This window comes from Fonsecaea monophora, assembly GCF_001642475.1.
Source record: "Fonsecaea monophora strain CBS 269.37 chromosome Unknown Scaff43, whole genome shotgun sequence".
Classification (NCBI taxonomy): Eukaryota; Fungi; Ascomycota; class Eurotiomycetes; order Chaetothyriales; family Herpotrichiellaceae; genus Fonsecaea; species Fonsecaea monophora.
Window position 1 is genome coordinate 96,068 of NW_019173974.1, and position 26,740 is coordinate 122,807.

Here is a 26,740-nt window from a genome sequence, read left to right on the forward strand (position 1 = left end):
ACAGGCTCCACCTTGTTTCCATGGCTGCCACAAGCCCCAAGGCGGCTTGGTTAGACCGTGCATCTCTACTCTCCACCATCCTGCATCTCCTCGTCTTCGTCTCCCTCCTCGTCATCCTCATCTTCATCCTCCCCTTCCTTGACGTCCACACTAAAAGCCATGCTTTGGTCCACGCCAACGTACGAGTCGCACATGAGGAACAAGGTGAGGTCCTTCTTGCCCGGGGTCGGGACGACGTACTCCAGCTTCGTGCCAAATTGCTTCTTCGCGATCGTGACGCGTTTGATGGCCAGGAGCGACCTTGTCTTCTCCTCGGCGACAACGAGCCACCAGTTTTCGAGTTTGCGGAGTGGGTAAAAGGGGGCGTGGACTGTGATGTCAACCTCTTGGTCGGCGCCATCGCTTTTGCCTCCCTCTTCTTCGTCTTCGTCTTCATCGTCCGCCTCTCGCGAGATGCGGATCGACAAAATGGCTGGCTGGCCGGCTGTAACCTCCTCCTTGTCCTCGACGTCAAACTCCAGCTCGAGACTCGGGTACTTGTTGTTTGTAAAGTTCGCTGCCTCTACGAGTTGCCGATTGCTCAGACCCATCATCTGCACTAGTTTGGCCTGATCCGGATTCTCAGAGGGATCCATCGCCGTCATGAAATCGTCAATGTCCTTGATTCCCTGCTTGGCGAGAACATCCACAATTCGAGAGTCAAAATGTGGGATTTGCAGGAGCGGAGAGTCGCGATCCCACATGGCCTGCACGACCATCTGTGACATTTCCATGGCATTCATGGCATTCAAGTGGCCCTCGGAACTTAGCACATCGACGCAAGCCGAGAGCAACGAGAGCGTCTTTGACACTATGACCTCTTGATCTTTGGCGAGATCGATGGGCAATTGCATCCTCGAAAAATGTGCCTGTAGCAACACCATTGCTTTGAAGTGTGGTGAGTCGTAGACCGGCTCTGACATCTTCACTGGCACACGATCATAGATACGGCGGAGTACGTGATCTTCATGCCGACGGAGTTGGATCGATTCAAACTCCGTGGCAGACGTGACAATTTCGAGGAGACCCTTAAGTTTTGTGCGAGCTGTAAGGGAGAGGAGGAAGGTCTGCATGGTGATGAAGGAGATGTTATAGTATGCGGCGATCATGGCCGGGTTCAGTGGGGATATGGTATCATCTTCTTCATCCAAGTCGATGATTTTGGCATCGGAGAGCTCCTTCAGCGTGGTTTCAATGAGCTCCGAGAGGTGCGTGCTGAGACCTTCGTGAGACGTGTCGTTGAGGCCGTAGTAGCTTGGGTTTGCTAGAAGACGGCGGTAGAAGTACGTGTAGGTGGTCCAGTCGACGGCGTCTTGTGTAGATGCGATTGTCTTTGTGCTGATCTCAGTGACAAACGCGTCATGTAGCCAGAGTTGCAGATGGCTTTCTATGGGTAATGCCTCATTGAGGAATTTCTTGTAATATTCGCGCTTAACCGCCGAGACCATGAGCACGCCCTTTCCGACCTCATCTTCGCCAGGCCGACAGGCTCGACCAAACATTTGAAGGATCTCACTGATCTGGTAATCGACGTAGCGGTGTTCGCGGCCCACAAAGTACTGCGTTCCCATGATGACGACGAGATGCGCCGTGAAAGGGATTTCCCAACAGACGTCGCGGGAAGCAAGCATCACTTGAATGGCTCCAATTTTGAACAGATGAGAGACGATTCTCTTATCGCTGGTCGACAATGCCTCGTGATAGTATCCGATACCATGCGTCAAGGACTCGGCCAGAGCTCGTTCGTTGATCCGTTCCAAGAATGGTCTGAGTTCGTTCACGTCGGTATGTAAGAAGCGTTCATCGTCGTCATCCATGATGCACGCTAAGAGAAGATCGAGAGCTGTAGCCCGCACTTGTTTGCGTCCCGGAACGAAAACGATTACTGGCTTGTCAGGTGACAACTGTATGATGGATTGATATGTTGGACGGGCCATTGCCATCATTAGAGATGGGAAATGAGGGATACTGAATGACTGAATGTGTAACTGCATTCCGACCGGCCTCGTCATGGGGCTGAAGTTGTAAATTGTGTGTTTGTTGGCACCGAGCCATTCGCCCACGTCCCGCGCATTCGACAACGGGACGCTCAATCCAACAATCCGCATATTGTTTTCTAGTTGGATGTGGATGTATTGCATCCGGGAAACCACAACCTCATAGACAGCGCCATTTTCGCCGCCGATCATGTGGAGCTCGTCGGCAATGAACAGCTCTACGTTTTGTACATTCTTCCGGCGCTGCCATTGTCTTGACAGGACATCCCATTGAGTGGGAGTGGCCAATACCAGGTCAGATCTGTCCAGTATTCGCAGATCAGCCGTAATTTCGCCAGTTAGTGTTGATATGAGCTTTCCGGAACCCACTCGGCTCAACCGTTCGTTCCAATCAGCGAAACGACCATCGACCAGCTCTTGGAAGGGAGCGAGATAGACTGCTTTGCCAGCGTCTGCATTCTTCCAATGTCGAAGAAGAGCAAATTCGGCACATACAGTCTTTCCGCTCCCCGTGGGCGCTCCCACAAAGACACTGTCATTGCTGTCGTATAGGGATTTGAAGACTTGAGTCTGGATTTTGTTAAATCTGTCCCACTTGGGATACAGCGCAACATAGTCTTTGACCTTCAGAGCCTGGACAGGCACAGGTTGTAGATCGAGAAGTGGAGTATGAGGAGGAAATCTTTCGGGCAGAATTAGCTTTTGAAACGAGACGGGGATTCTGGTCTCGGAATGCATCCACCGATCCGAAATCAGCGAAATGAAATAATTAGGTGGAATAGGCTCGCTGATGGGAACGGTGAAGTCAACCAAGTGTTCAGACATGTCACCTTCTGCGTACTCTCGCCGTAGGATGAACATGTCGTGGAACAAGATCTCCTCTCCATCACAGTCTTCCACAACAATCCAGAACGACTCAGCAGTCCCATGTATTGCTTCATCCCACACAAAGTTGGGAGTGATCGTCAGCTCGACACGAAGCAGTGATCTGGTGATCGGTTGCACTTGCGCTTGGACTTCCAGCCGCGGAAATTTCGAAACAAGGTCGCACACAACCCGGCCTGCCTTGGGAAGACCGAGCAGCTCCCCCATGCGAGGCGGGTCAAGGTCAAAGTAGCTGGACCAAGGGACTTCCATCCGCTCGGCTTTCTGGATGTATTCCCTGGGGCACATCGAAAATTGTCTTAAAGGAGTCATCGTAGGCCACATACGCTTCTCGGCCATTTTGCAGAGGTCCAAGGCAGTCTTTGCCACACCAGCCCAACCTTTTTTTAGACATATTTCGAACATGGCTCTGATGATTCGACCTGCTGATTGTGTGACATAGACCAGATCAGCCATCAAAGCCAGACCTTCCAACTTGAGGCGCGAGATAAAGGCTTGCAGGAGAACGTTGATTTTGGCTTGTGGTTCATCCATCCCTTCTTTGACAGGAATGGGTACTCTCCCGAGCAACTTCGCCAACTCAAGCTTCTCGTCTTGTCGGACCGGGATGTACTTGAATTCATCACTGAGAGCAAAAATCCGGAAAAGTTCGATTGTGCCGATTGAGGGTTGGAGGTGGTGATTGTAGGTCAGCATAGAATTATGTGTTATATAGTAATGCGACGCAATGCGACCAAGGTCGGTGGCTTGCAGCTTTCCGGTCTTCTTCTCGTACTTGACAAGTCCGGCCTTTTCGAGAACAATGGCGGCCGAGTGGATGAGATCGACTCGCTTCTGCTCCAAGGCCTCATCGTTGCCGTAATCTGCACCCACACTGTAGAGACCGGGCGAGCGTATCATCCGAACGAACAGATAAGTGTACCCGAGCCATTCAACGCCCTCGTCACGGGTGCGGATGTTTCCAAGGACAATTTCTGCGTTGAGGTTGTCGGCTAGTTTGCCCATCAGTTGGCTTTCGATGGGCAATTGTTGGTTCATCAGCGAAAGATAGTACTGAATCTCTGCCTGCGACGTGATGATGATACCTTCACCATATGAGTCAAACTGTGGGCGGCCCGCTCGACCGAGCATCTGAAGGACGTCTTGTGGACTCAGTTCGACCCAACTCCCTTTTTCAGGGGAGTAAACTTGAGTGCCTTTGATGACAACCGTATGTGCGGGAAGATTGACACCCCAAGCCAGGGTTGCAGTGCAGACGAGGACTCTTAGGTAGCCATCAGCAAACAGATCTTGAACAGAAGTTCGATCAGCAACGCCCATGCCAGCATGATGTATTCCGAACCCATATGGTAACAAATCTTTCAGGTTGGCGTCATTGACCGCATCAGCCTCCTCCTGCAGAACTGACCTGCTTGCTGCGTCGGTCCGCATGATTTGACCAATTGTTTCCAGCTCGATCGCCTTATCACGGATATATTTGGCAGTTTTGGCAGTTTCTTTCCGAGAGTGAACGAAAATCAGCATTTGTTGTTGATTAGTTCCTGCGTGCTCGATGGTTTTTGCGTAGCAGATGTCGTTCATTGTCTTGAGTTGCTTGATGGCTTTCTTGTCGGTCACACCGATGAATTCCTGCCGGAGAGGGCAAGGTCTGAAAGACCCATCAAAGTGGAAGAGACCCTTTTCAGGATCGACTCGTAGGAAAGTCGCCACATCTCGGTAATTGGGCAGCGTGGCGCTCAGACCGACAATCCGCACAGGCTCGCCAGTCTGTTCAATCTTGCGGATAGTCCGGCTGACAATGCTTTCGATGACGGGACCGCGGTCGTCGTGTAGAAGATGGATTTCGTCGATGACGATGAGCCGAACAAGTCTGGTGTAGCTTTGATCGGTTGCTTTTCGAGTTATAACATCCCACTTTTCCGGGGTCGTTACGATGACCTGTGTGTCTGCGATTTGTTGCTTTGTGAGCTGTCGGTCTCCAGTAAGCTCAGACACCCGGATTCCATACACTTCAAGTCGCTTGCCAAAATTGCCTACTTGTTCCTGCACCAAGGCCTTCAAGGGTGCAATGTAAATGATCTTGAAGTCATCCAGCATAATTTCGCCAGTTTCTGGATTTCTATGCTTGCCAATTTCGCGCAGGATAGTCAGCATCGCAACATTCGTCTTGCCAGATCCGGTCGGAGCACATATTAGCATGTTCCCATCGTCGTGGAAAGCAGATGGGAAGCACTTCGACTGGATCCGATTGAGCTCCTTCGCAGACCCAAAACCCTGCCTTGCCCAATCAGGAAGCTCGGTGGTAGGGATATTCTTCTCGCCAGGGTCGCGTTTGGGCTTGGGAGGCGGGACATGGATTTCTTCATAGCCCTTGAATGTTCGCTTGGTAGAGCCTTGTGGAAGGACGACTTTTGGATTCGTCATAAGATGATTGCCCTGTTCGAAGACGAGATTGTCGAGATTGATGACCCGCTGTGGCTGAAGCCCACCGGAAAGACCACCGTCTTTTTTCTTTTCTTGCTCTTCTTGCGCTTTGGGGATATCAATGTCCATCAAATCCAGCTTCATCTTCTTAGCCGGCCGTGGCTCGTCCCCGTTTCGACCTGATTTGCCAAGCAGCTCGTCTAACATTGCTCGATGGCCCGCCTCAACCATCTCGCTCTCCACGAGGTGTCGGGCATCCTCATCCTCGGCGGCTCTGCGCCACCTCGTCACCCAGACAATCCTTTCTCTGTTGGACACAAGTTTCCCCACCAGGTCCGCATGCTCATAGTCGAACAAGTCCATCAAGTCGTTTTCGATATCACGCAGGGATATTTCTTCACCTTCAAGATTTTTGCCAGACAAGATCTGGAGGGCATCTCGCGTCTTTTGCTGCTGGATAACGGCGTCAGAGTAGATCGAACCAATTTGCCGTTGAAGCCAGTAGGCATCAATTTCGTCGATGGGAACCAAGTCGGCATCCTCACGCTTTCTGCGAAAAGACTCGCCAAGCCCGCTGTCTATGATCATTTCGGCCTCCTCATCATCATCTGGGTCGATGTCGGGAGCAGCTGCCCCACCAGCTGACGCTGATTCTTCAAGGCCAGGTTGGTCTTGAATATCTTCCTCTTCATCACTGTCCCCTTCGTCTTCATCCCGAACTTCGTATGTTCGTCCAATGCCGTCTTCGTCTACGTCCTCATCCTCGTCAAAGACGACAGCGACGCCCTGACGTTCGTCAAGTTCGGCCTCGTCAGCGCCGGCACCGTCCGCCATGTTCTCGTCCTCGTCTTGTGCGTCATAATCCGTTATCTTTTTGCCCAGATTGACCAATTCATTAAACTGCTTGGGGGTCATTGTAATGCCAACAATATCATCGATTTCCTTCTTTTTATCGAGATCTTTCAAGTTGTCGTCCTTCAGATATTCGAGGATGGCATCGGCTGCACTTCGGACGATTTCCTGTGAAACATCTCCAAGCGCATTTGCAGTCACGGTGAGCAGTAGGTCGTAAGTCGCCCGAGTGGCGGGAGTCCTAGGACGGTACTTGAGCCCTTCGATCAATGCATCGCCAGCGGAAAGGACGCCGGCACCTCGAGGTTGGGCAGGCTCACCCCTCTTCCGCTTCCTCTGCTCTCGTTCCAAAACATCTTCGCCTTCACGTATCGAGCCTCTTTCCACACCTTGTAGCCCTGGCGCAATCTTCTTTTGTTTGGGTACTTGATCTCGCGCGACTCGAGAACCCATATCACGGATGTTGAGTCTTCCAGCCAGAGACTCGGGGTCGCCAGTATTCTCATCTGTCCGGCGCGAGATAAATCGACGGTCCGCCTGGAGGACCAGGTTCGACATCGCCGAGTATTTGTATTGCGATACATTGTTAGGGTCTGCCATTTTGGCGACACGAGGATCACAACCTTATGGGCCAGTTCGAGCGAGTTGTGATGGTTGCGATAGGTGCGAAGGCGGCCTAGATGGTGGAGAGGATATCCAGGCAAAGTCGTCCAAGCGTTACGAGGGAGGATAGAATATCTTGGTGGCCATGAGCAGAAACAAAATCGTTCTGCACTTCCTCGCCTGTCGTCACTTAGAGAGGCTTCAATCCTTCAGCTGCAATGTCGCTGCCTCTGTGACGGCGACCTCTACTGCTCAAAAAAGTTTCCCATACTCTGAAATCTTGGCATATCCATCGGCAAACCTTCTCTTTTCGTCGACACTGAACAACAACCTCAAAAAGGCTGAAACCCCTGATGTTGACCAGCGGATTTTACAGTTGTACGTGTTCTAACAGCACAATAGCATAAAACCTGTCTCTGTCTCGAGATGCTGCCGATTTCTGCTTCGAAACTAACTCGAACATTTACCGCCTGACCATGGATGTTCTCTTGAAACTCAAGTATTTCCCTCAAAGGCTTCGGCAGCCATTGTACGCTGCAGAGCGGTTGAGGCGGTTACCATGTCACAGCTATTCATCCTGGCCAACTGTATCCTGGCTTCCCAAAATATGTTTTCTGGCATATGCATTACGCTTTGATATCTCCTTCTGAGCTCTTTCTCCATTCCGAACAATCCAGAATAGCACCATATTGACGAACTGCAATGCGCTAACTACAATTCCCCCGCAGAAGACGAAATCCTTGAGTTCATCAGCGTGTAATCCTGCGAAGACCCATTTCTCTTACCATGTATCGACAGAGCAACTTAAATTCAACACTATCATTTCCATAGTTCAAGTGGATGCCTTGATGACTGCAAGACCAGGACCACAGATCGGACGATGAGGAATCGGGGCTGTTCCATGTTTTGGCATAGGTCAAACCAGCAATCCACACAGCAATTGAGACGGTGAAAGCTGACGATTCAAGCCAGATGGCCCAGAGCTCACTACGATGTACCTGACACCTGTCAGCAAGGTCCAGCGACAGTTGGAAAGAAGTCTAACCTCTGCACACGTCATAACCAAAGCGGTCAAGTCAAACAGGCAGGAATAGCCAGCTGCGGTCAGTAGGACGATCGTCGGCTGCATCCATATTATCGGTGGCCAAGCGGGTCGGTTGTTTCCTTCCGCATCCAGAAATCGAGATTCTTCTGTGGCATTTTTTATGATGATTGTGTACACCAGGGCTGCTCCGATGCCAATGGCGAACAGCGCCGTGATAATTCGAATGGTGACGCGATAACCAGGGGGGACTGTGAGCAGCGAGCGTTGCCGAGCATATGTATATCGTGGTGAAAGGGGGATTTCGCGGTCGGTCAGGGCTGGTGTAATACTCGATGTGCTCAGGGTCTTCGTATGAGCATGCATTTGAACAAAATAGTCGGTCGTCGAGATGATGTTCGGCCCTTGTCCTCGGCCAAAAAGATACGTTGTATGGAAGGGAAAGACGGTGGACTTTTAAGGTATGTATATGAATTCTCTCCAGTCCTGTGGGCCTGCGGCTAACCCTGTCTGCCGAAAGCAAGCTGAAATGGTCAGGGCCACAACAATGCCGCCCTTTCTAAGCGGACATGTTGGTTTTTTCGGGTTTCTTAGCCAGGTAAGGCCACGCCCGATGTTAAATCAGAGTCAAGCTAAGCGAGCAACTTGCCTTGAGCGAATCCCGTGCCTTCTGCTGTTTCCTCCTTCATTCCTCCTGACGCCTAGAATGCTTGTTATTCCTGCTTGTATCCCCGTCTTCAGCCACCAACGGTGACTTTAGACGTGGCGTCCTTGCCTGATCTCACTTGCATATACTTCAGCTACATTGCACCCGAGCGAGAGTGGGCTGAGCTTTGTTGGTGTGGCAGGTCCACCTCCGACCGCCAGCCCTCGACATCCAAGGCCACCCGTATTCTGGGTACTAGATCCTATTAGGAAGGCTAGAGGTTCTCTCATTCGTTCTTTTTCAATGGGGAAGCGGCTTGAGACTCGCCTTTTAGCACCTAGCTGCTTATGCCGATCAAACGACGGTACGAGCTTTTGGAGCTTGCTTGCATTTGACCGGTTTTCCATCCAGATACAGACTTACTTATACACAGTAATTTTCAAGTCAAGGGCAATATGTTTTGGGTCGAATCTGTACAGGGCAACCAGCCAGGGACCGCAGTTCTTCGATACAAGCCGTCAGTGTTTACCCCTGATTGAATCATGCGTGGCTCCAGACAGAACCCGCGAGCCTGCCTTAGAGCCAGTCGGCAGGAGGTCATCTCTGTAAGGCATCCATCAAGTCAGGAAGAACCAATTACAACCGACCCCACCTGGTTCAACCCACCGTATGGTCTTCAAGGGCGGCACATAGCGGTAGATGGTCCTAAAGTACTGGTACAATCTTGAGAGTCCTCAAAGCCCAGCACCCAGAGTGCACAACTGCGCTGCGGAATTACGAGATGTCCTTGTACATTTCGCACATGGCTCTCATAGCTAACAGTGCCTTGAGACGTGCAAGTGTATGTAAGGCCATCCAATCAACGGTGTGGTCTCAGCTCGGACGCCGAGTTTACCGCACCAGCCCCAAATACAGCAAAACGTAAACGATGCCGTTTGGAGAAGGTGTTTCAGCACGGCGTTGCTAATGCCGCGACGCTCTTGGAGGACCGCCAGGGACTCTTTCTCTTTGAAATGTAGAATGATCCCCGATAGTCAGCATTGTATAATGTAACTAATCACCTGCTAACTTATGGTTGGTGTTCAGGCTCAAGATCAGTCTGATCACTTGGTGTTGGATTTCTGGAGTGCACACCCACTTACTCCCCCTTACTTTCTTTTGCCTCTGACTCAGAATAGGGCGATATTATTATTATTATATATACCATCATTCTCATTCTTATTGCAGCTGTTCATCGGATGTTCTTTCACATGCCCATCGAAAAGGGAACTAAATATTTTGCCCAAAAAGGAAGTAGGCCACAAGGCTGAGGATTGAGTGTCTAAATACTCCGCCCTATCAGCCTTGCAAAATGATATGGTCAAGTATATCCTTCAGAGGCGCAGGTCATACCATCGGCGCATGCGGCGCCTGGGCGTCTAATGCATACGAGTCCTTCCTTGAACACCTCTGCTTGTACCCCGTACTCTTCCTCTAACCAAGATGCGACACTCGGAATAACGACAGGAATGTCAGGCCCATTTCCAAGTCTCTCATCTGATCGTATTCCCGTCTAATTCCTGCACGAATCGCATCGACCTTCATCGTCGCTGTCGTCCTTGTCTATCCAACAGATTCCCAGCACTCTCCTGACTGACGGTCCGGCTTACGCCTGCTTTCCCTCCCAACCGCCCATCATGGCGAACACGTTCCTAGATATATTCTATTCCCTATCGAGCTGTATATGCTGTTTTCCGAGCACTCCGCAGTTGAAGATCAATAACAGAAGCTTTCGAATGCTTCGACTACTGGGTGAGGTGGGTACCTCCTGAGAACCTGGAGATTTCAGCCATGCACAATGCTGACGCCATGTCTCCTGTGTCTAGGGCGGCTTCTCCTACGTCTACCTTGTTCAAGACACCTCCGACTCGGCTCTATATGCACTCAAGAAGATCCGGTGTCCCTTCGGCCAAGAATCAGTCTCCCAAGCGCTCAAGGAAGTTGAAGCATATACGCTCTTCGCACCACATCCTAATATAATCCACGCTGTCGACCATGCTGTGCAAACCGATTCTACCACGAAAGTATCTGGGATCGGGACCGATACGGCCAACGGGGCTAGTAAAACCGTCTACATCCTCCTACCTTACTACCGGAGAGGAAATCTGCAAGATATGATCAACGCAAACTTGGTGAACCACACCCGCTTCGGTGAGCGACGGCTCATGCAATTGATGCTTGGAATCTGCAAAGCACTGAAAGCTATGCACCAATACCGCGTGCGGAACACGCCATCACGGACCGCCGCCCAATCCATCCGCGACGAAGCCGCAAGTGAAGATGCCGACGCTGCCAAACGGAAAGCTCGCGCCAACAAGAGAACAATGACGGCGTCACAGGAGAACGAAGAAGACTTGGCGGAAGAACAGGAAGAACCGCTCATGCCCTCGGATGAAGTCATCCGCGCACAGGAGGGCAAGAGTCCGGGTGATACACGGGCTTATGCTCATCGCGATATCAAACCTGGCAACATCATGATTGATGACGATGGCAGGACGCCGATCTTGATGGATCTGGGATCTCTCGCCCCGAGCCCAACGCCCATCACATCCCGCTCTCTGGCCATTGCCGTACAAGATACGGCGGCTGAACACAGTACCATGCCCTACCGTGCCCCCGAACTTTTCGACGTGAAAACCGGCTCCGTCATCGACACGAAAGTTGACATCTGGAGTCTTGGGTGCACGATGTACGCTTGCCTTGTGGGAAAATCGCCCTTTGAAGCTAGGAGCGACGAGACTGGTGGCAGTCTTAGTATTTGCGTGTTGGGCGGCGACTGGAGATGGCCTGATGAAGGAAATCTTTCAAAAGGCAAGAACAAGGTCGGATCTGCGCCGGCACGTTCGAATACTGCGTCATCCCAGAGTGGCGCAACCGCCGCGAATGGTGACGCAAACAAGTCACCCAATGCGACCGCGCCAGCCTCGGGTGGGAGGATATACCCACACCCGGCAGCTCGAGAAGTCGTGAGGCGATGTCTACAAGTTGAACCAGCGGAGCGACCGGACGTGGATGAACTGATGACGTTGATCGATACGTGTCTGAGCGAGTTGCCTGAAGACGACGAAACGGGAGGCTCGGAGGGCGACGGCGATCTGTGAGTCGGAACAGACTTGTCTCTTTGTTTTGGCTAGGTATTTGACCCTCCGGATGTGGTCTCCAAAGCTGTGGAAGGATACCCGGCCCTAGATGTTTCGCTTCTCCCCCCAAAAGTTCTCAAGGGTATCGAGCAATTTTGGGTTGGCTCCGTTATTTGGATATCTTCGATCTCGGGGCGTTTGGATCTTGTCTCTTCCCTGTGTCTGTGATATGGCATGATATGAGGGCTCGGCGGCCGAATACAACGATGACTTATTTCCCCAAGGTATTTTAAACGTTCTGTATGTATGTATACCTCGCACTCCTATATCTGTCTATAGGTACCTGTCCATGTAGGTATGTACTCATGCATGTACCCATGTTGATACCCAGGTATGTAGTGGGTATCTATGCATGTATATGTGTAAAATGTACCTACCTCCCCCTTTCGTTCGTTCTTCTGGGCCGCGAGCCCTAAGATCTGCTTTTTGACATGCGAGGGTAGGGGTACTTACTCGGTACAGAGAGATGGCCAGGGTAGAGGGAGAGGAACAGGAAGAGAGTGCATATATTAATCAATTCCAATCTCGAGCGCCACGAGGCTCTCGAGTCCGTCGTCACATGCTTGTCCACGTCTGTGTCCCATGTCTATGTCAAGTCTTCTTTATCTGATTTACATGTACGAGTACGGATATCAATTTCGCCCTCCCTGGAAAGCGTCGTCGAGGTCGAAATTATCTCTCACCCTCCACACGCTCTCCTCTCATCTCTCTCCCCCTTCGTGGCACGAAGCATCCAGACCCGTCGCAGAACCATAGACGAGCCTCGGCATTGCGTTCCCTGCCTCGACAGTTCTCCCAAGTCGTGCCTTGCACCCGATTTCATTGTAATATTTCGCATTTTCTTTTCGTGCCCTAGCTACAAAGGCCAAAACCTCTCCAGTGCGTTGCCTTTCTTTCCTAAATAATCTGACTGGATACAAGAAGAGTAAAGAAGTCACTAGGGCCAAGAGCCACGATCGTGTGGTTGAGCTATGATTTGTTCCTCCCACACCCGCCCAAAAAGGCCTCTGGAGACATGAAGCGTGACACAATGTGCGTAAAGACTCCATTTCGATCATTGCCATACCTGCTTGCCCTGTGTCGTACCAAATGTTGAGGACATCTCTAGGCCCTCCACGTGCACACGAGCGTCTCTCAATATCTGGCCGTGAGGATGCATCAGCAGTGATGACGGACGACCCCTACCAAAACTCCCATGCACGCCTGAAAACATCGCAATTCACATGTCAATGATCCTGCAACCTCCAAGATCGTCACATCGCAGGTCTCGTATGCGCGTTCACTCGGCAGCCTTGACAACGTCAGCAGCCTCTGTCGCAGCCGCTGCTGATTCTGGGGCCTTCTCCACGGTTTCAGGCGCCGCATCATTCGCCTTTGCTGGTTCTTCGGCTTCTGCAGGCTTTGGCACTTCAGCATCAGCTTTTTCTGGCTCCGCATCCGCCACGGGTTCTTCTGCCTCAGGCTCAGCTATTGGCTTCTCCTCAGCAGCCTCAGCAGGCTTTTCAGAAGGAGCAGAAGACTCTTCTTTCTTGTCTTCCTCGGGAGCTTCTTCGGATTTTTCGTCGTGGACACCGTTCGTGGCAGTGTCCTTGTCGCCAGCAGCATCGCCATCCGCTGGCTCTGCACCAAGAATCTTGTTCCACTGGCTCAAAAGATCTACAGAGCGCTTTCGGAACTGGAACTCTTCATCTCTTGGAATGGTGTTGAGCTTGATCAAGGCTTTCAGAACCTTGTTGATCTTGGTGGTTCGAATGATGCTGACTTCCAAATCCGCGTAGCCTTCGAGCTTTTTGATATACGTAGCCATCATTGGCATCTCATCTTCTTGAGGAGCCTGGTCTCTGGACAAGAACCCTTTCTGCAGCTTGTGGCGGAGGAAGAGCACTGGGCTGGATTAGCTCGAGTGCAAACACTCAGAATAGTGAAATGCTTACCTTCTTTCTCACGGGCCTTGCGTGCCTCGACTGGGTCCAGAGGCTTTTCCTCTGGCTCCGGTTCGACCGCGTCTGCCATCTCTTCATCCTCTTGAGCGGCTCGAGACTTCCTCTTCTCCGATCTAGCCTTGGTTGCCTTCTCCTTGGGCTTCTTCTCTTCAGTCTTGGGTGTCTTGCTGGTGGTCAGCTTGATCTTGGTGGTCTTCGGAGTCTTCGCAGGCTACCCATAGTTAGAATCTAGGGCTAACAGTTGGAAATACCACTGCTGCTCACCTTCTCGTCTTCGTCTTCCTCCTCGTCGACCTCCTTCTTACGCTTTTTGGAAGATTTCTTGGGCTCAACGTCGACATCAGCATCTTCCATGTCGACATCCTCGACCTCGGCCTTGGCTTCGCTCTTGCGTTTCTTCTTCTCAGCTTTGGCAACTTTCTCGGCCTCTCGGGCCTCCTTCGCATCGATCTCAGCTTGCAAAGCTGCTGCGTGCTCATCAAGCATGTTCTTGAAGTATTGTAGGTCGTGGCCTTCGGCAGCGATCTTGTATGCGGCGAGGAGAGCCTTGCCTTTGCCCTTTTCTGGGATATCCTTGCACTCATCGGGCGTCAATGGAGCTAGGTCGGTGTTGTGGATCCACACACTGTCGGGTGTCAGCTTTGTTGTAACCATGAGAGCCATGAGAGGGAGCAGCTTACAATTCATTCGTGCCTAAAAACATGATAGGGAATGTTCGTTCACTCATTTTCTTGCCGCCGTCTGCATAAGCTTCGTTATAGGTTCCGTCGGCCTTCTTGGTGGTCACAGGTCTTGTGTTTATCATAATGTCAGGAAGCATATCTTCATCTGCGATGATTGACGGCCAAGGGGGATACCCTTTAAGCCTGGCAAGATAGTAGTCGCCTGGTTGGGCATCGAGATGAGTGATTTTAGACATGGACTTCTTCTTGTTGAGCTTCTTCCCCTTGTGTTCAGCGACAGTGGATGACTTTCTCCGCGACGAAGACTTCTTGTCGGCAGGGGTTGCGCCGTTTGTCTCTGGTTGAGCGGCCTCTGCGTCATCCGTCTCCTTAGTCTCAGTGTCCCTTTCTTCAGCAGCAGTTGCGCCGGTCGCAGACTCAGCCACTGATTCTTGTGTCTCCTGAGGCGGCGCCGCTGCATCCTCTACAGGGCCATTTGCTGTCGCGCTATCTGTGCATCAAGATCAGCAAGTTTTCTGAGGCATGAAAGCATGAAGAGTACCTGTCGCTTGAACCGGGTCTGTCTCAGTTGATTTCTCAGCGGGAAGAGCTCCCGACATCTCCGCGACGGTCCCTGAAGCAGGCTCAGCTATCGACGGAGGAGCTCCATCAGCAGGTTGCGGCACTTTAACAGGGACCTCTGTCATTGGAGCCGTCTCCTCAGAAGCCATGTTGGACGGAGTTCAGTGAGGGAGGAAGTGGAGAGAAGTGACGCGTTGGTGAGCGCGCAGGCGAGGAAAGGTCTTGACCTGTCGGAAGAAGATATCAGTAATTATGTACTTGAAGAAATGCTGCTTAGTGCAAGACCGATTGCCTTGTGAATGTAAGGAGCAGAGTGTTGTGCGCTGGGAATAGGAGGGACGCGACAGCACGAAGTAGCTGGCAAAGCCCGGATCCAACAAGATGAGCCGGCCGACCACAGCAAACAAGGGGAGAACCACAGACCAGGCGACTCTGGATGGATGAAGGATAAGGACGATGATATCGATGCGACAAAGGTTGGGATGGTAGTGTGCGAGTGGTCGCGATGGGATAAGAGAGTGAGGACTGCGACTGCGACAATGATGGAGAAGGGAATTGAAATGCCCCAAAGCAATGCAAAGAGAAAAGCCACTGCAACTGCCTTGCAGCCAATCACAGGCACCCCTGCCGCCAAGGCCCTTCGGGGGAGCTGCCCTCTGATTCTGTGCAAAAGGAACTCGGCTGGTAATCGCCGGCGTCTTGCGCCCGCTAGGTAACCCGTGCTGTGTCGTCGTCCTCTTTGTTCTCCTCAAAACATTGATCCGATCCGTTGGGAATGAACAATGGAAGCACTCACCAACGTTTTTTACCAGCACAATCTGTGATCGAAATTGCTGGTCTTGGAGATCGAGCTCCGATGAATTCCAACGGAGCGGGGAATAAGGAGGTCAATATGCGCGTCAGACACGGGGAAAGTTGAGAACTGCTTCCTAAGGGACCGGTCTCAGGTTTGAGGAACGCTGGCCGGTGTTGATGGTGGTGGTGGTGTTGCGTCGTGATTCAAGGCAGATGAGGAAGCTTGTGATCAATTGCACCTTGTATCTTTCTTGTTCATTCACCCGTCAATACAAAAGTAAAGTGGCTGGGGATAAAAAAGCGCACGCCCACCGGCCGGTCCGTGGGTGACTGGCGGCCAATGTAAAGTGCAGCTTCAGATCACAGATCGATGTCGGGTGCCAGCACCAAATGGGAAGGTATCCCTGAGGACGGTTTTGAGATCGGCCCTGGTTCACCTGGTCATTGTGTAGGCATTTCTTGAGGTATATCTTTGAGTTCTGACAGCTCTAGAGCAGCGACATAGGTCAATTCAAACAGAGTCCATAAACAGCGACATTGGCAGAGAGGCAGGGTGGCAGGAGACGAATGCCAGAGAGCCATTACGGTGACGCAATAGTGCATAATACAACGTGTAGGGTGAAGTATATAGCCTACTGCTGAATCGGATGTCGGCTGAGTTGCGCCTGGCCATGCTCGGTGTATTATGTCATCTTGCACATTTCCATTCATTTCGACTCGTTTCCCCTATTAACACAAACACCCTTTCCACAAACAAACTGGTGTCTACCAAGGATATCTGTGTGATATGTGGTCGTCGTACAGTAGATCCGTAGCTGATGTCCTAACAACGGGGGTTGAAGTCTTGTACTGTAAGATCCATGGCCCACTCCCAATCTCAATTCATGATGGCAGACATGTCTCTCACTTTGCTCTGTCCTCAATTCGTCTATTAACATATTACATACGACTCCCAAGTCTTATATACAGCAATCTGGACGCGATGCAGATATCCAGCCCGTTTCGTCGTCATATCGTCGCATCGTTCAACGCCTCGTGATTAAAAGGAAAGAGGGAAGGGTGACAAGATTCTATATACAACCAATCCAAATGATGCTCGTGGTAGCATTACTGTAGACATGCAGGCCTGGTCTGTGGTCTATTCGTGGTCTCGAATGGAGAAGATAGGTCGAGGCAATAACTTCGACGAGCGGCACACCTGGGATCGATTTTCTTGCCTATTAAGGCCCTTCCCCCAATAAATTGATAGGGCGTGGAGGTCGGCTGCCAAACTGGTTTCGTAAGACTCGTATTATCGTGGCCATCCAATGTCGCAAAGCATTCCGTAGTCCCAGTGCGGGAGTCGAGATCGACCTCAAGCAGCATTCGCCACAACAGGCCTCTTCTCCGGCTCCCAGCCTCCAGTCTCTCTGTTGATCCCAAGTCCTGTTGATGATTTCGCTTGCCTCTCAGCCTCCAGCGGTACCTGGACAGGCTTGTGAATCCTCAAGCACCAGAGAAACCAATCTTCCAGCACCAGCAGGTTTAAGAGCACATCATTGAACTTCCAACCCAGGCAGCACACGATGGAGCCCGCCACCGCATCGAGGATGAAATGGTTCGCTGTCGCGACGATGGCCGTCAGAATGGAAAAGGGGTACAAGAAGCCGATGGCAAGGCAGAGCATCCGCCGCGTGCTCGGCAGCCGAATGTGAGGCGCAAGGTTGGGGTGAGAGTTGTTGAAGATGGGAAGATGAACGATCTTCCAGGGCTGCGATTTCTCGGGGGCCAAGGGGATCGTCATGATGGTGACGCCGATCAAGAGGGAATAGCCAAAGTGCAGGGAGGGCATTGCCGCTGTTCAAAAGTAGAACTATTAGCATACATGACTTTTGACCGCTTACTCCGCTACCAATGCGCTCCAGGAGGGAATCCCGAGAGAACATCGGAGAGAGCTCATACTCACCATATTGATTACAGAACCGATTCTGCGTCCACACCGAGCTTGCGCCTTCTTTACCATGCACAGTATCAACAAACCCGAAGCTCTTGGAAATTTCAGCCTGGGGTCCATCATATTCCGGATCACTCAGCAACCGAGGTGGCATGCACGGCCAGAGCGTGAAAACGATGAAGGCAAGCAAATTGCAAACTGCCATTGTCCTTCGGCGCGCCTCGTAGAGCCATGGTCCTGAAGGTGACCCCACCGGTACGGCGTCGCCTCTTTTGCCGATTGACTGAGCAGCCGCACGACGTTGAATCAGCCGGTTCCTAGTGATGGTATAGTAGTACAACCACACCAAGAAGGAGATGGTGCCAGGAATGTGGATAAAGCTGTACAGCCAGTTGATTGACATCATCAAGTGCGGGTAGGACATGAAGAATTTCTGGACAGGAAGTTCCCAGAAGATGTGCAGTCGCTGTTCGAGTTCGATGACTTGCAGCGCATGTCGGCGCGCAACGTTCACCGTTCCTTCAACCAAGCTGAGGGCAGTGAATGCTCGGCCGAGCTGGTAGACCTATTTACCACGAGTCTGTCAGAACACAAGTCTCCTGGTGGGGGACGGGGCCGTCTGCCGTATGTTTAGACTGACCCAGTATATCAGAGCCCAGTACCAGGCTTCGACCAAGAATGGAAACTTGTGCAATATTCTGCTGAGTAGTCTATGTCTGAACATTGCTGTATTCGGTGTCTGAACCACCCATCGGTATCCCAAGACAGGTATCTTCAGCTCGCGCTCCCGCCATTTGTCCTCTTGACTTGGTAACAGGGATGGACTCAGAGATCTCTTCGATCGGGATATGTGTAGATTTTCAATGTCCGCATCTGCGCCGCTGTCGACCGCGCGAGCGAGGGGAAGGTCAGGGACGTCGTGGTCATCTTCTTCGACCGAGAAGGTGAGAGGGCTCCGTGAGGACGAAAGGGAATCCGGCGCTCGGTTGATCCAAGCACCACCAAAAAGGAGGACGACCACGGCCAGAGGCTCGAGGAATGCGCCTGCGCCCATTGCGAGATCTTCCCTTCGTCTTCGTGCGGATATCTGGGCTTCGAATGTGCGTTCGCCGCCGTATTCTTCGATCCTAGTCTCTGCCTGATCTTTCCACTCCGTCAGAGCAAACCGAGGCAGTCCAGAACGATGACGTTAGCTGTTCAGGAAAATGGCCAGAAGAATCTCCCACTGTCAGAGATGCGGGACAGCAGCGCATATGTATGGACAGGGAACAGGAGAAGCACCTCACGGGCGGGCCGGATACCAGAAGAAAAGAGCAGGGCAGCAAAGGGTATATGCCAGCCACCGCCTTGCCTCTGCATAGGGAAAAGGCCCGCCAGTGCCATCACTTGGTCTGAGTAAGGTAAGGCCCATTCTAGGTATCACAGTGGCTCTGGCTAGCGATCAGAGTTTCCAAGAGCCGGTTTAGTCAACGGTTCGTGTTCTGTCTGGAACGGAATAGTAGAGCTCTACTGGCTGCAAGCCAGAGTATAGGTCAGCAGATTCCATTGCGGACCACAAACAAAAGATGACAAGGAGCGAATGGACAGTTGACAAGGCCGAGAGAGCGGTGGAGATCGGCTGGAATTGTGACAAGGCTTGCCTGCATCAAGTAATCAGGCACACATCCGAGTTCCGGCAGCTCTATGCATCTTATGTTGGATGTGCTGATGGGTTAATTTTTGGATTCGTCCGTCACTTGCTCCGCAGTTGAGTTTGCGGCAATAAATAGCTTGTGCAAGTATCACTCTGTGCGAGCATAATGAAGGGACCATATGTAGTACAGGGAGTCGTCATTGATTCTTTTTTGTTCAACTCCTCTTTCCTCCCGCCTTTCTTCTGCCCCGCTCCCTTATGCGTATCTCTACGAGGTATACGAGGTACATATCTGGCAAGTCTAAGAGAGTGGTGGATCCATACACTACAAGTCCAGGTGTAGGTAGGGACTCTGAACAAAAGGACGGTGGTGACATTCTCCAACACTGCTCTCTCGTCCTTTTCTCATGACCGGATTGTATTACACAAGGTCATCCTCTCGGAGGTTATGCCAGAGACCTGGTTGTGTCATTATGCAGAGCTAAAGGATCCAAAGCTTTTTCACAAGCTCCGAAGCCTTGTCGCCAGCATCCGGGCGTCCCGGGAAGGCCGAGTCACGGGATTTCGCCTTGATTTCTTCCGATGTACTTTCTCCTATTGGCTACTGCATCGGGCGCCAACATCTCGGCGCGAGCCCAGGCGGCTGGGCGGCCAGATGGCCAAGTGTTACTTGCACTCAGGTGAAAGAACTTGTAAAAAGTGTATTGGAACTACTATATCGATAATACACTTAATCTAGCGTGACCCTCCATACGACATGGCTTGCGTCGCAGCTCGGTGCATCGCAATGTCACGTGATACCGAAGATGGCGCGCTAGTGGGGTAGAGAATTAACTGGGCGCGTGCTGGGCCGCTCTCAAAGCCAGGGCGTTCTCCTCCACTCGTCCTCATACCTGAAGCACAGAGTACCTCGTCTCGAAACAGCCTGGCTGGACAACCCCAAACGCTTTATCTATTGGATCATGCAAAAGTTTGTGGGTCTCCCGGCCCGTCGCTCAATGCCCGAGGCCGGGTCAAGCAAGTATCTAAGTGCCACACTAGATACCTGTTTGAAGATGATCAGGCTGAACGCAGTTTTGCTCCAAAGGGGATTGTATCCTTGGAATATGATGGCACGGTCTGTATTGTATGGATTTCTGCTAGCCTTACTGATGGGTTTTATAACGCGATTAAAAGGTTCATCCAGCAAATCAAAGGAAAGCGCCCCGTTAGTGGCCAGCCCAGCCAATCATTTTCATCTGTCACAGCCTTGGAGGAACAATAGTGAAACAGGTACCACCAAATCTTTGGATATGAAGTATCAGAGCTGACAGGATGTAGCCGTAGGCAATGATCATGGCACACGAGTTTGACTATTTTGCCGATGTTTTGCGCGCCACCCGGTTGATTGTGTTTATGGGTACGCCACATAGAGGAAGTCAGGTTGCGGCAGCGTCGGCTCCCCTGGCAACATTTACCAATTTGTGGTTGGGTCTCTCCTTCACCTCGAATTTTACTGCTTTGATGAGGCTCGATCTGATCAGCATGTTGTCGCGAGATTCGGCAAAGCTCGATGAGGTCAACCAATCATTCAAACGAAGAGCCGCTGCCATGACCATTATTTCGTGCTACGAAAGAGTGATACCTCCTGGTTGTTCTAAACTGGTGAGTCCATTTCGAGGCTGCTGAAATCTTTTCATATTGTGTGCTGAGAAAATCAGGAGGTCGTTGAAAAACAATCTGCCATTCTTCGACTACCGGAGGAAATCGAGATCTCTATCCAAGCCGATCACATGACCATGTGCCGCTTCTCGTCAAGGAATGATTCTGGTTACGAACCACTGGCGCGAGCCATAGTCTATGCTGTGAAGCAGATGATGCTAGACACCTCGTATCATTGTACGTCAATATTCCTAGCCAGTGCTGAGGGAGAGGCTAAAGTGCACATGAAAGCTTTCACAGAATTGGAAAGTAGATACATGGCGACATTAAGCCGACAACCTGATGTTTCTATTGATGAGCCCTTGCACGGTACTTGTGTCTGGTCCGTCTCCACTGAAGAATATCGCGATTGGCGGGCCGAACCTAAGCCAGCTGTTCTGTGGTTGACAGGCGATGCAGGGTGTGGCAACACTGTGCTTACCAACTTCCTTGTCCGAGAGCTGAGAGACGGTCTCTTCTGAGAGTACTCACAGGGCAAATCCTGTCGGTCAAGAAAGACGTGGTCCGTCAGATCAAGGTGGCTTACAGCTCGGGAAGACATGAATATGTGCCATCCTTCGAGACTCTCTGGCACGTATTCGAAATGACTGTGCGAGTCATCTCGTGCGCTCGTCTGTACATTGTCATTGATGCCTTGGATGAATGTGAGGAGAAGTCACGATTACTGTTCCTAGCTAAGTTAATCAATATGATACAACCCAGGAGCCTGGATGGCGGCGAGACGTGGTGCAAAAGAATCAAGCTCATCATCAGCGGACAGCCCCTCGTCAGCCGAGCTTGGAAAATTGGGCATGAAAGCCTCCCCCGTTTCTACATTGATATGGAGAAGCGTCCCGAGAGTTCGGTGGAGGACCTTCAACGGTTCGTCGACTACAAAGTGGAAGATCTGGTTGACAACGCCATCTGCTCCGAGGCCCTCGGCGAGCAGTTGAAGCGGACTCTTCCTTCTCTGGCCAGAACTCGTTTCTCTGGCTGAGCGTCGTGCTGGAGGACGTTAAGCAGGACTTGCTTGAACTACCGCGATGCCGATGTACAAAGGGTATCTTAAAGGATTCGTACACGAAGCATCTTCCACTGATATCGGAAAGCCAATTGCCACGATTGAGGTGTTATCTGCAACTGCTGGTAGCATGTGCGAGACCGTTGACGCCATCTGAAGTCGACGTCTTCGCGACACTGCACCATCAGCAGTCGACCGCGTCTATTTCTCCCATCGATGGGGCATTGGTGCAGAATAGCCTTCATCGCGTTCTAGGGCCTCTGATCAAGTTTCCCGATGGAAAGGTCCAATTCATCCACTCGACGGTAAAGGGATATCTCTTGGCCCTCCAATCTGAACCCGACCGTCTTCACAAGACTCACGGTGTGGATCTCGACACGGCGCATTCGCTTCTGGCGAAAGCTTGCATCGAAACCCTTCTGCAAGAGGCGGATGGCCCCGATGCACCCGACGAAGAGAGACTTTCACCAGAGATGTCCCCGTCCAGTCCCACCTCTGCCTGTTCTTCGAGAGGCCAAGCCGACCACGACCAGGACGCACCTTGGACGGAACTGTTCAGCATTGAGGATATCGCCTTCCTGCGAGATGAAAACACCATCTCAGACGACGTCTTGTCACATCTCAGCGGTCGCTACCCGAGTTACGATTATGCCACGCGGTACTGGGATTATCATGACACCAAGGCCGACTACCTCGCTGATGCTTCTACACAACAAGATGCAATCAAGCTGCTGTCCTGCGGGTCACCGCGACTCTCTAGATGGTACAAGTACAAAGCCAACCATTCACCTACTGCGATGCCTGGTCAATCTGAAGTTGACGCTCTGGTCCTCGCGGCACTGTTCAATTTCCTAACAATCTTACAGACGCTCTTATCGACCCGTGGACCTCCAAGGCAAGGCAACAAGCTTCAATCTGCACTATATTGGGCGTCGTCCCGCGGTCATGTCCAGTCCATCAACGTCTTACTCGAGTACAAGGCACCTCTTCTCGACGCAGATCGTGATAGATCAGCGTTGGCTATCGCCATTCAAAGCGGACACGCTGAGGCCTGCGAAGTGTTACTCGGCACGGACGATGCTGATCCCAATCATTCCGGTCTGAGAACTCTACCACCCCTTGCCCTCGCAGCGGCCCATAGCCATGTCGAAATATTGGTCAGGCTGCTTCAGCATGCATCCATTGACGTGAATCAGACCGATGCGTCAGGACACACGGCCCTCATCCAAGCGTGCTGTTACGGCTCCGACCAATGTCTGAAAGAACTATTGCGAGACGACCGCACCAACATCAACTCGCGTGATAGAGACGGCCGCAGCGCCCTGATCCACGCTTCCATGTCAAGCAATGTATTCGCGGTGGCAAGGTTGCTGAGGAAGTCGTTATTAGATATGCATGTGTGCGACAAGTACGGCCGAAATGCCATGTCATATGCGGCCGAGAAAGCCACACTCCTCATCGTAAGGCGCTTGTTCCACGCGTAAGTGTCTATTGCCAAAGAGGATGCCAACGGTCGAACGCCATCTCGTGGACAGCCAACAGCTCCGGAGCGACAAAGGACCCCGACCATCACGGACAGTGTGTCCTTGTATACCTCGTCAAGAAATACCCTACAGGCGCCAACTCCCAGGACAAAGACGGTTGGCCGCCTCTAGCCTGGGCCATGGACCGACCTGGGTATCTCGAAGCTATCCGAATCCTTGTCGAAAAGGGCAAAGCGGACGTCAATCAGAGAAGTCGAGCCGGCGGTCGTTCCTTGCTGGATTGGGCGGCCACTGAGGGGTTTACGCAGATTGTCGAGTACCTGTTGAGTCTGCCGCACTTGGACAAGAATGCGACAAGCGCCGAAGGCCGATCGCCGTTGTCATACGCCGCGGCAAACGGCAACGTGCGTAGCGTAGGACTGCTTTTGGGCGAGAGCGAGGTCAGGGCGGATTTGCGGGATTCGAAAGGGAGGACCGCCATGGATTGGGCACGGATGAATCATCAGGACGCAATTGTTTCCGTACTATCTGAACACGGTTTGGAGTAGCAGCTTCTTTTTTCGAACAGGGTGTCGTAACACTCACGCTCCTCGCCGGCGTGTTGATATAACTGTGGTTCTGTGTCTGGCTTTGTCGCGGGCTGATGAATGACTGGTCGACATGTCCGTGCTTTTGCTGACCATGGCTGCTATATTACTAAGCGTGGGGACTTGGACGCCGTGTTGAGCTATCGAGTCCGTCGCTGGCATCCTTCTATCACCTCGCCAGCAATGCGCACTTTCGACGCCGTGCTGACGTCGCACATCTCGATCAGAGGAATATCTGGCGCCTCCCAGCTGTAACTTCGTCATAAGAACCGGGACCCTGGTGGCAGGTGGTCTGGAGGCCGATGCTGCGTTCTGTCGGTTTGCGAAGCTGTAGCGAATCTTGTCTTCTCTGAAGGACGTCGCATACCTAGAGGATCTGATCGTGCTTAAATCGGAGGTCAAGCGCCCAGTTGGCACTATGGATACCATGTCTTCAACCAATCTTCCGCCCTACGTTGCCCACTCCTCTGCCCACAACACTGACCAAGAGCTGTCCCTCTCCCTTCTCACCTTCGACATCTCGAATTCCCCACCCTGCCGAGCCAAATGCACTCAGATCTCTTGCTAATTGAATCGTATGCTCGTTGGCCAGTACATCTCGCCCCACCTGTATTCTGCCGACATCCTCAGAGCCCATGGTCATCAGGGTGAAAACGGTGTCGACAGCCTCCAGACTCACACATCCTCCTCGCTCGATGCTCTCGAGGAGCTGGAATGCGCTCATCCGTCCAATATCCTCAGGCGGTTTTCCTCCCTCGGGAGGGCTCGCTGAGTCTGCAGAGTACAAACATCCGGACGAAGTCTCAGCCACCAGCGACAGGCCAAACCCGAGCCCAACCTTCTTTTTGGCATTTGGGTTGTCTTTTGTCGGTGCAGGCACCAGAGTGGCACTGCTGACGTCCGAAAAGATATAAATGTCGCCTGCAAACTGGTTCAACACGCCCCTCGCTGCCTCGATCATTCTTGCATTGTTCTGTCCACTCACGCCTGTCGAATAAGCCACGCCTCTGATCCGCTTCACTCTCCCTGGATTGAGCATATGTAAAGTCTTGGGCAGCCGCACTTGGTGGCCGAACACCAACTGTACTTCTCCCGCGCCGCCCATGCCCCTGGGGCCAGGATTGGACCGTTTTAGAATCCTCAGCTCAATGTCTCTCTCAATGCCAAGCTTCGCGTAGAGGGGCAGAATTGCTGTTCTGACGGAGTCCACGCTCACATCCCCCCACGTTTCCGGGGTCGAACTCGTGATCACGCCGGGACCAGTGAACAAGATGTTGAACTTGGCCTTGCTGAAGGGCGCCAGCAGGCATATCGGAATCAAAAAGTAGGCCAGTCCTCGTGTGTTCGTGGCAGGGATCTCGTGTCTCAACACGCCCGAGACGCCGTCCGCTCCGCTGCCCGGCGCCGACCCAGTGATCAACCCGGGTTTGTACAACAGCACCGTGCCTGTGTACGAGATTTCAATGTGTGAGCCATTCGTGACTGCTTCGAGGAGTCTCAAGAAGGAGATTTCGTGTGGCCCCAGCCCTGGGTTGGTGGGTGAATTAGGACGGATTTGATCGATACGGATGGGACGACCAAGCAACGTAGAGAGGATCAAGCGCGAAGTCAGGGATTTGTGGGAGGAGAATCGGAGGGGAGGTTGTGAGGTCGACATTTTTGGTATAGGAGAGTCGAAAGATCCAGGGTCAGCTCATGTTTTTTGTGAGTGCGCCAGTTTCATGTGTCTGCGCTTGAGAATGGACTTTCTCTAAACATTCATCAGGAAAAAAAGTCCAACAGGCCGCTTCTCCGCAGCACACCAAAATTTTCTCCGCAGTTGGACTCGATCTGAATTCTCCCGCTGCTTTTTGCCTCTGACGTTAACCGTCGGCTTCGATCAGCATTTGACTTTTTCCCAAGACCTACTCACTGCTACTGTATATTCGCGGGCCGCAGTCCTCTGCTGCGTACATTAGTAAGTCAGGAACATAGCCGCATTCGATGAAGGCAGCCAGGAGTGCGCCTAGATATATCCCAGTTGGTCATACACAGTTCAGGCTCTTCGCTGCTACACGGCTGTGTGCACGTCAATTCCCTCTCAAACTGACCCAGTGCCACTCCAGAAGCCACTCCACCATGGCCGCCGCGTTAAATCTGCCCAAATGGTACCGAGAACAATTGAGCAGTTCTATGTGGTACGGCTTCTCGCTGACGGTTTCTCAGGCTCAAAGATAACTCGCACCTGCTCAAGCCGCCCATCAACAACTACTGTGTCTATGCGCCCTCGTCCTCTACTGGTGGCCTGACAGTTATGGTTGTCGGTGGCCCGAATGCTCGAACAGACTACCACATCAACACCACGCCCGAGTTCTTTTACCAGCATAAGGGCTCCATGCTGCTGAAGACCATGGACACCTCAACCACACCACACACGCCTGTCGACATACCCATTCACGAGAACTCAATGTTCCTCCTTCCTCCCAATACTCCGCACAACCCTGTCCGATTTGCAGACACCGTGGGCGTTGTACTGGAACAGCCGCGGCCAGAGGACTCAGTTGACACGCTAAGATGGTATTGCAAGAGTTGCCATAATATTGTTCATGAGGCGAGCTTTCACCTCACGGACCTGGGCACCCAGATCAAGGAAGGAGTGTTGGCGTTTGAGAACGATATGGACGCCCGGACGTGTAAGAATTGTGGCACGGTTGCGACGTCGAAACCAGCACCAGGTGAGATTCAACAGCCTCCGAGATTCCCAGATGAATGAG

General features: G+C 52.0%; 7 protein-coding genes across 7 annotated transcripts; 3 read left to right on the top strand and 4 right to left on the bottom strand.

The window, feature by feature from the left end:
• Positions 1–65: 65 nt before the first annotated feature.
• Positions 66–6,797, bottom strand: AYO21_06293 (hypothetical protein; the record flags this gene model as incomplete). Its single annotated transcript, XM_022656254.1, has 1 exon — positions 66–6,797. One exon carries the CDS (start codon positions 6,795–6,797, stop codon positions 66–68), a length of 6,732 nt encoding a protein of 2,243 aa, XP_022511417.1.
• Positions 6,798–10,164: 3,367 nt separating this feature from the next.
• On the top strand, positions 10,165–11,628 carry AYO21_06294 (hypothetical protein; the record flags this gene model as incomplete). The annotated part of the gene is made up of 2 exons (XM_022656255.1): positions 10,165–10,284; positions 10,354–11,628. The coding sequence occupies 2 exons, from the start codon at positions 10,165–10,167 to the stop codon at positions 11,626–11,628; spliced, it is 1,395 nt and encodes a 464-aa protein (XP_022511418.1).
• A 1,318-nt stretch (positions 11,629–12,946) lies between these two features.
• AYO21_06295 (hypothetical protein) lies at positions 12,947–15,003 on the bottom strand (the record flags this gene model as incomplete). The annotated part of the gene is made up of 5 exons (XM_022656256.1): positions 12,947–13,551; positions 13,602–13,821; positions 13,875–14,235; positions 14,291–14,783; positions 14,835–15,003. The coding sequence occupies 5 exons, from the start codon at positions 15,001–15,003 to the stop codon at positions 12,947–12,949; spliced, it is 1,848 nt and encodes a 615-aa protein (XP_022511419.1).
• Positions 15,004–17,003: 2,000 nt separating this feature from the next.
• On the bottom strand, positions 17,004–18,636 carry AYO21_06296 (hypothetical protein; the record flags this gene model as incomplete). The annotated part of the gene is made up of 3 exons (XM_022656257.1): positions 17,004–17,485; positions 17,595–18,147; positions 18,223–18,636. The coding sequence occupies 3 exons, from the start codon at positions 18,634–18,636 to the stop codon at positions 17,004–17,006; spliced, it is 1,449 nt and encodes a 482-aa protein (XP_022511420.1).
• Positions 18,637–20,550: 1,914 nt separating this feature from the next.
• On the top strand, positions 20,551–23,948 carry AYO21_06297 (hypothetical protein; the record flags this gene model as incomplete). The annotated part of the gene is made up of 5 exons (XM_022656258.1): positions 20,551–20,859; positions 20,916–21,093; positions 21,390–21,805; positions 21,874–23,396; positions 23,459–23,948. 5 exons carry the CDS (start codon positions 20,551–20,553, stop codon positions 23,946–23,948), a joined length of 2,916 nt encoding a protein of 971 aa, XP_022511421.1.
• A 472-nt stretch (positions 23,949–24,420) lies between these two features.
• AYO21_06298 (hypothetical protein) lies at positions 24,421–25,644 on the bottom strand (the record flags this gene model as incomplete). The annotated part of the gene is made up of 1 exon (XM_022656259.1): positions 24,421–25,644. The coding sequence occupies one exon, from the start codon at positions 25,642–25,644 to the stop codon at positions 24,421–24,423; it is 1,224 nt and encodes a 407-aa protein (XP_022511422.1).
• Positions 25,645–26,105: 461 nt separating this feature from the next.
• Positions 26,106–26,735, top strand: AYO21_06299 (3-hydroxyanthranilate 3,4-dioxygenase; the record flags this gene model as incomplete). Its single annotated transcript, XM_022656260.1, has 3 exons — positions 26,106–26,134; positions 26,193–26,659; positions 26,716–26,735. The coding sequence occupies 3 exons, from the start codon at positions 26,106–26,108 to the stop codon at positions 26,733–26,735; spliced, it is 516 nt and encodes a 171-aa protein (XP_022511423.1).
• Between the last annotated feature and the right edge of the window lie 5 nt (positions 26,736–26,740).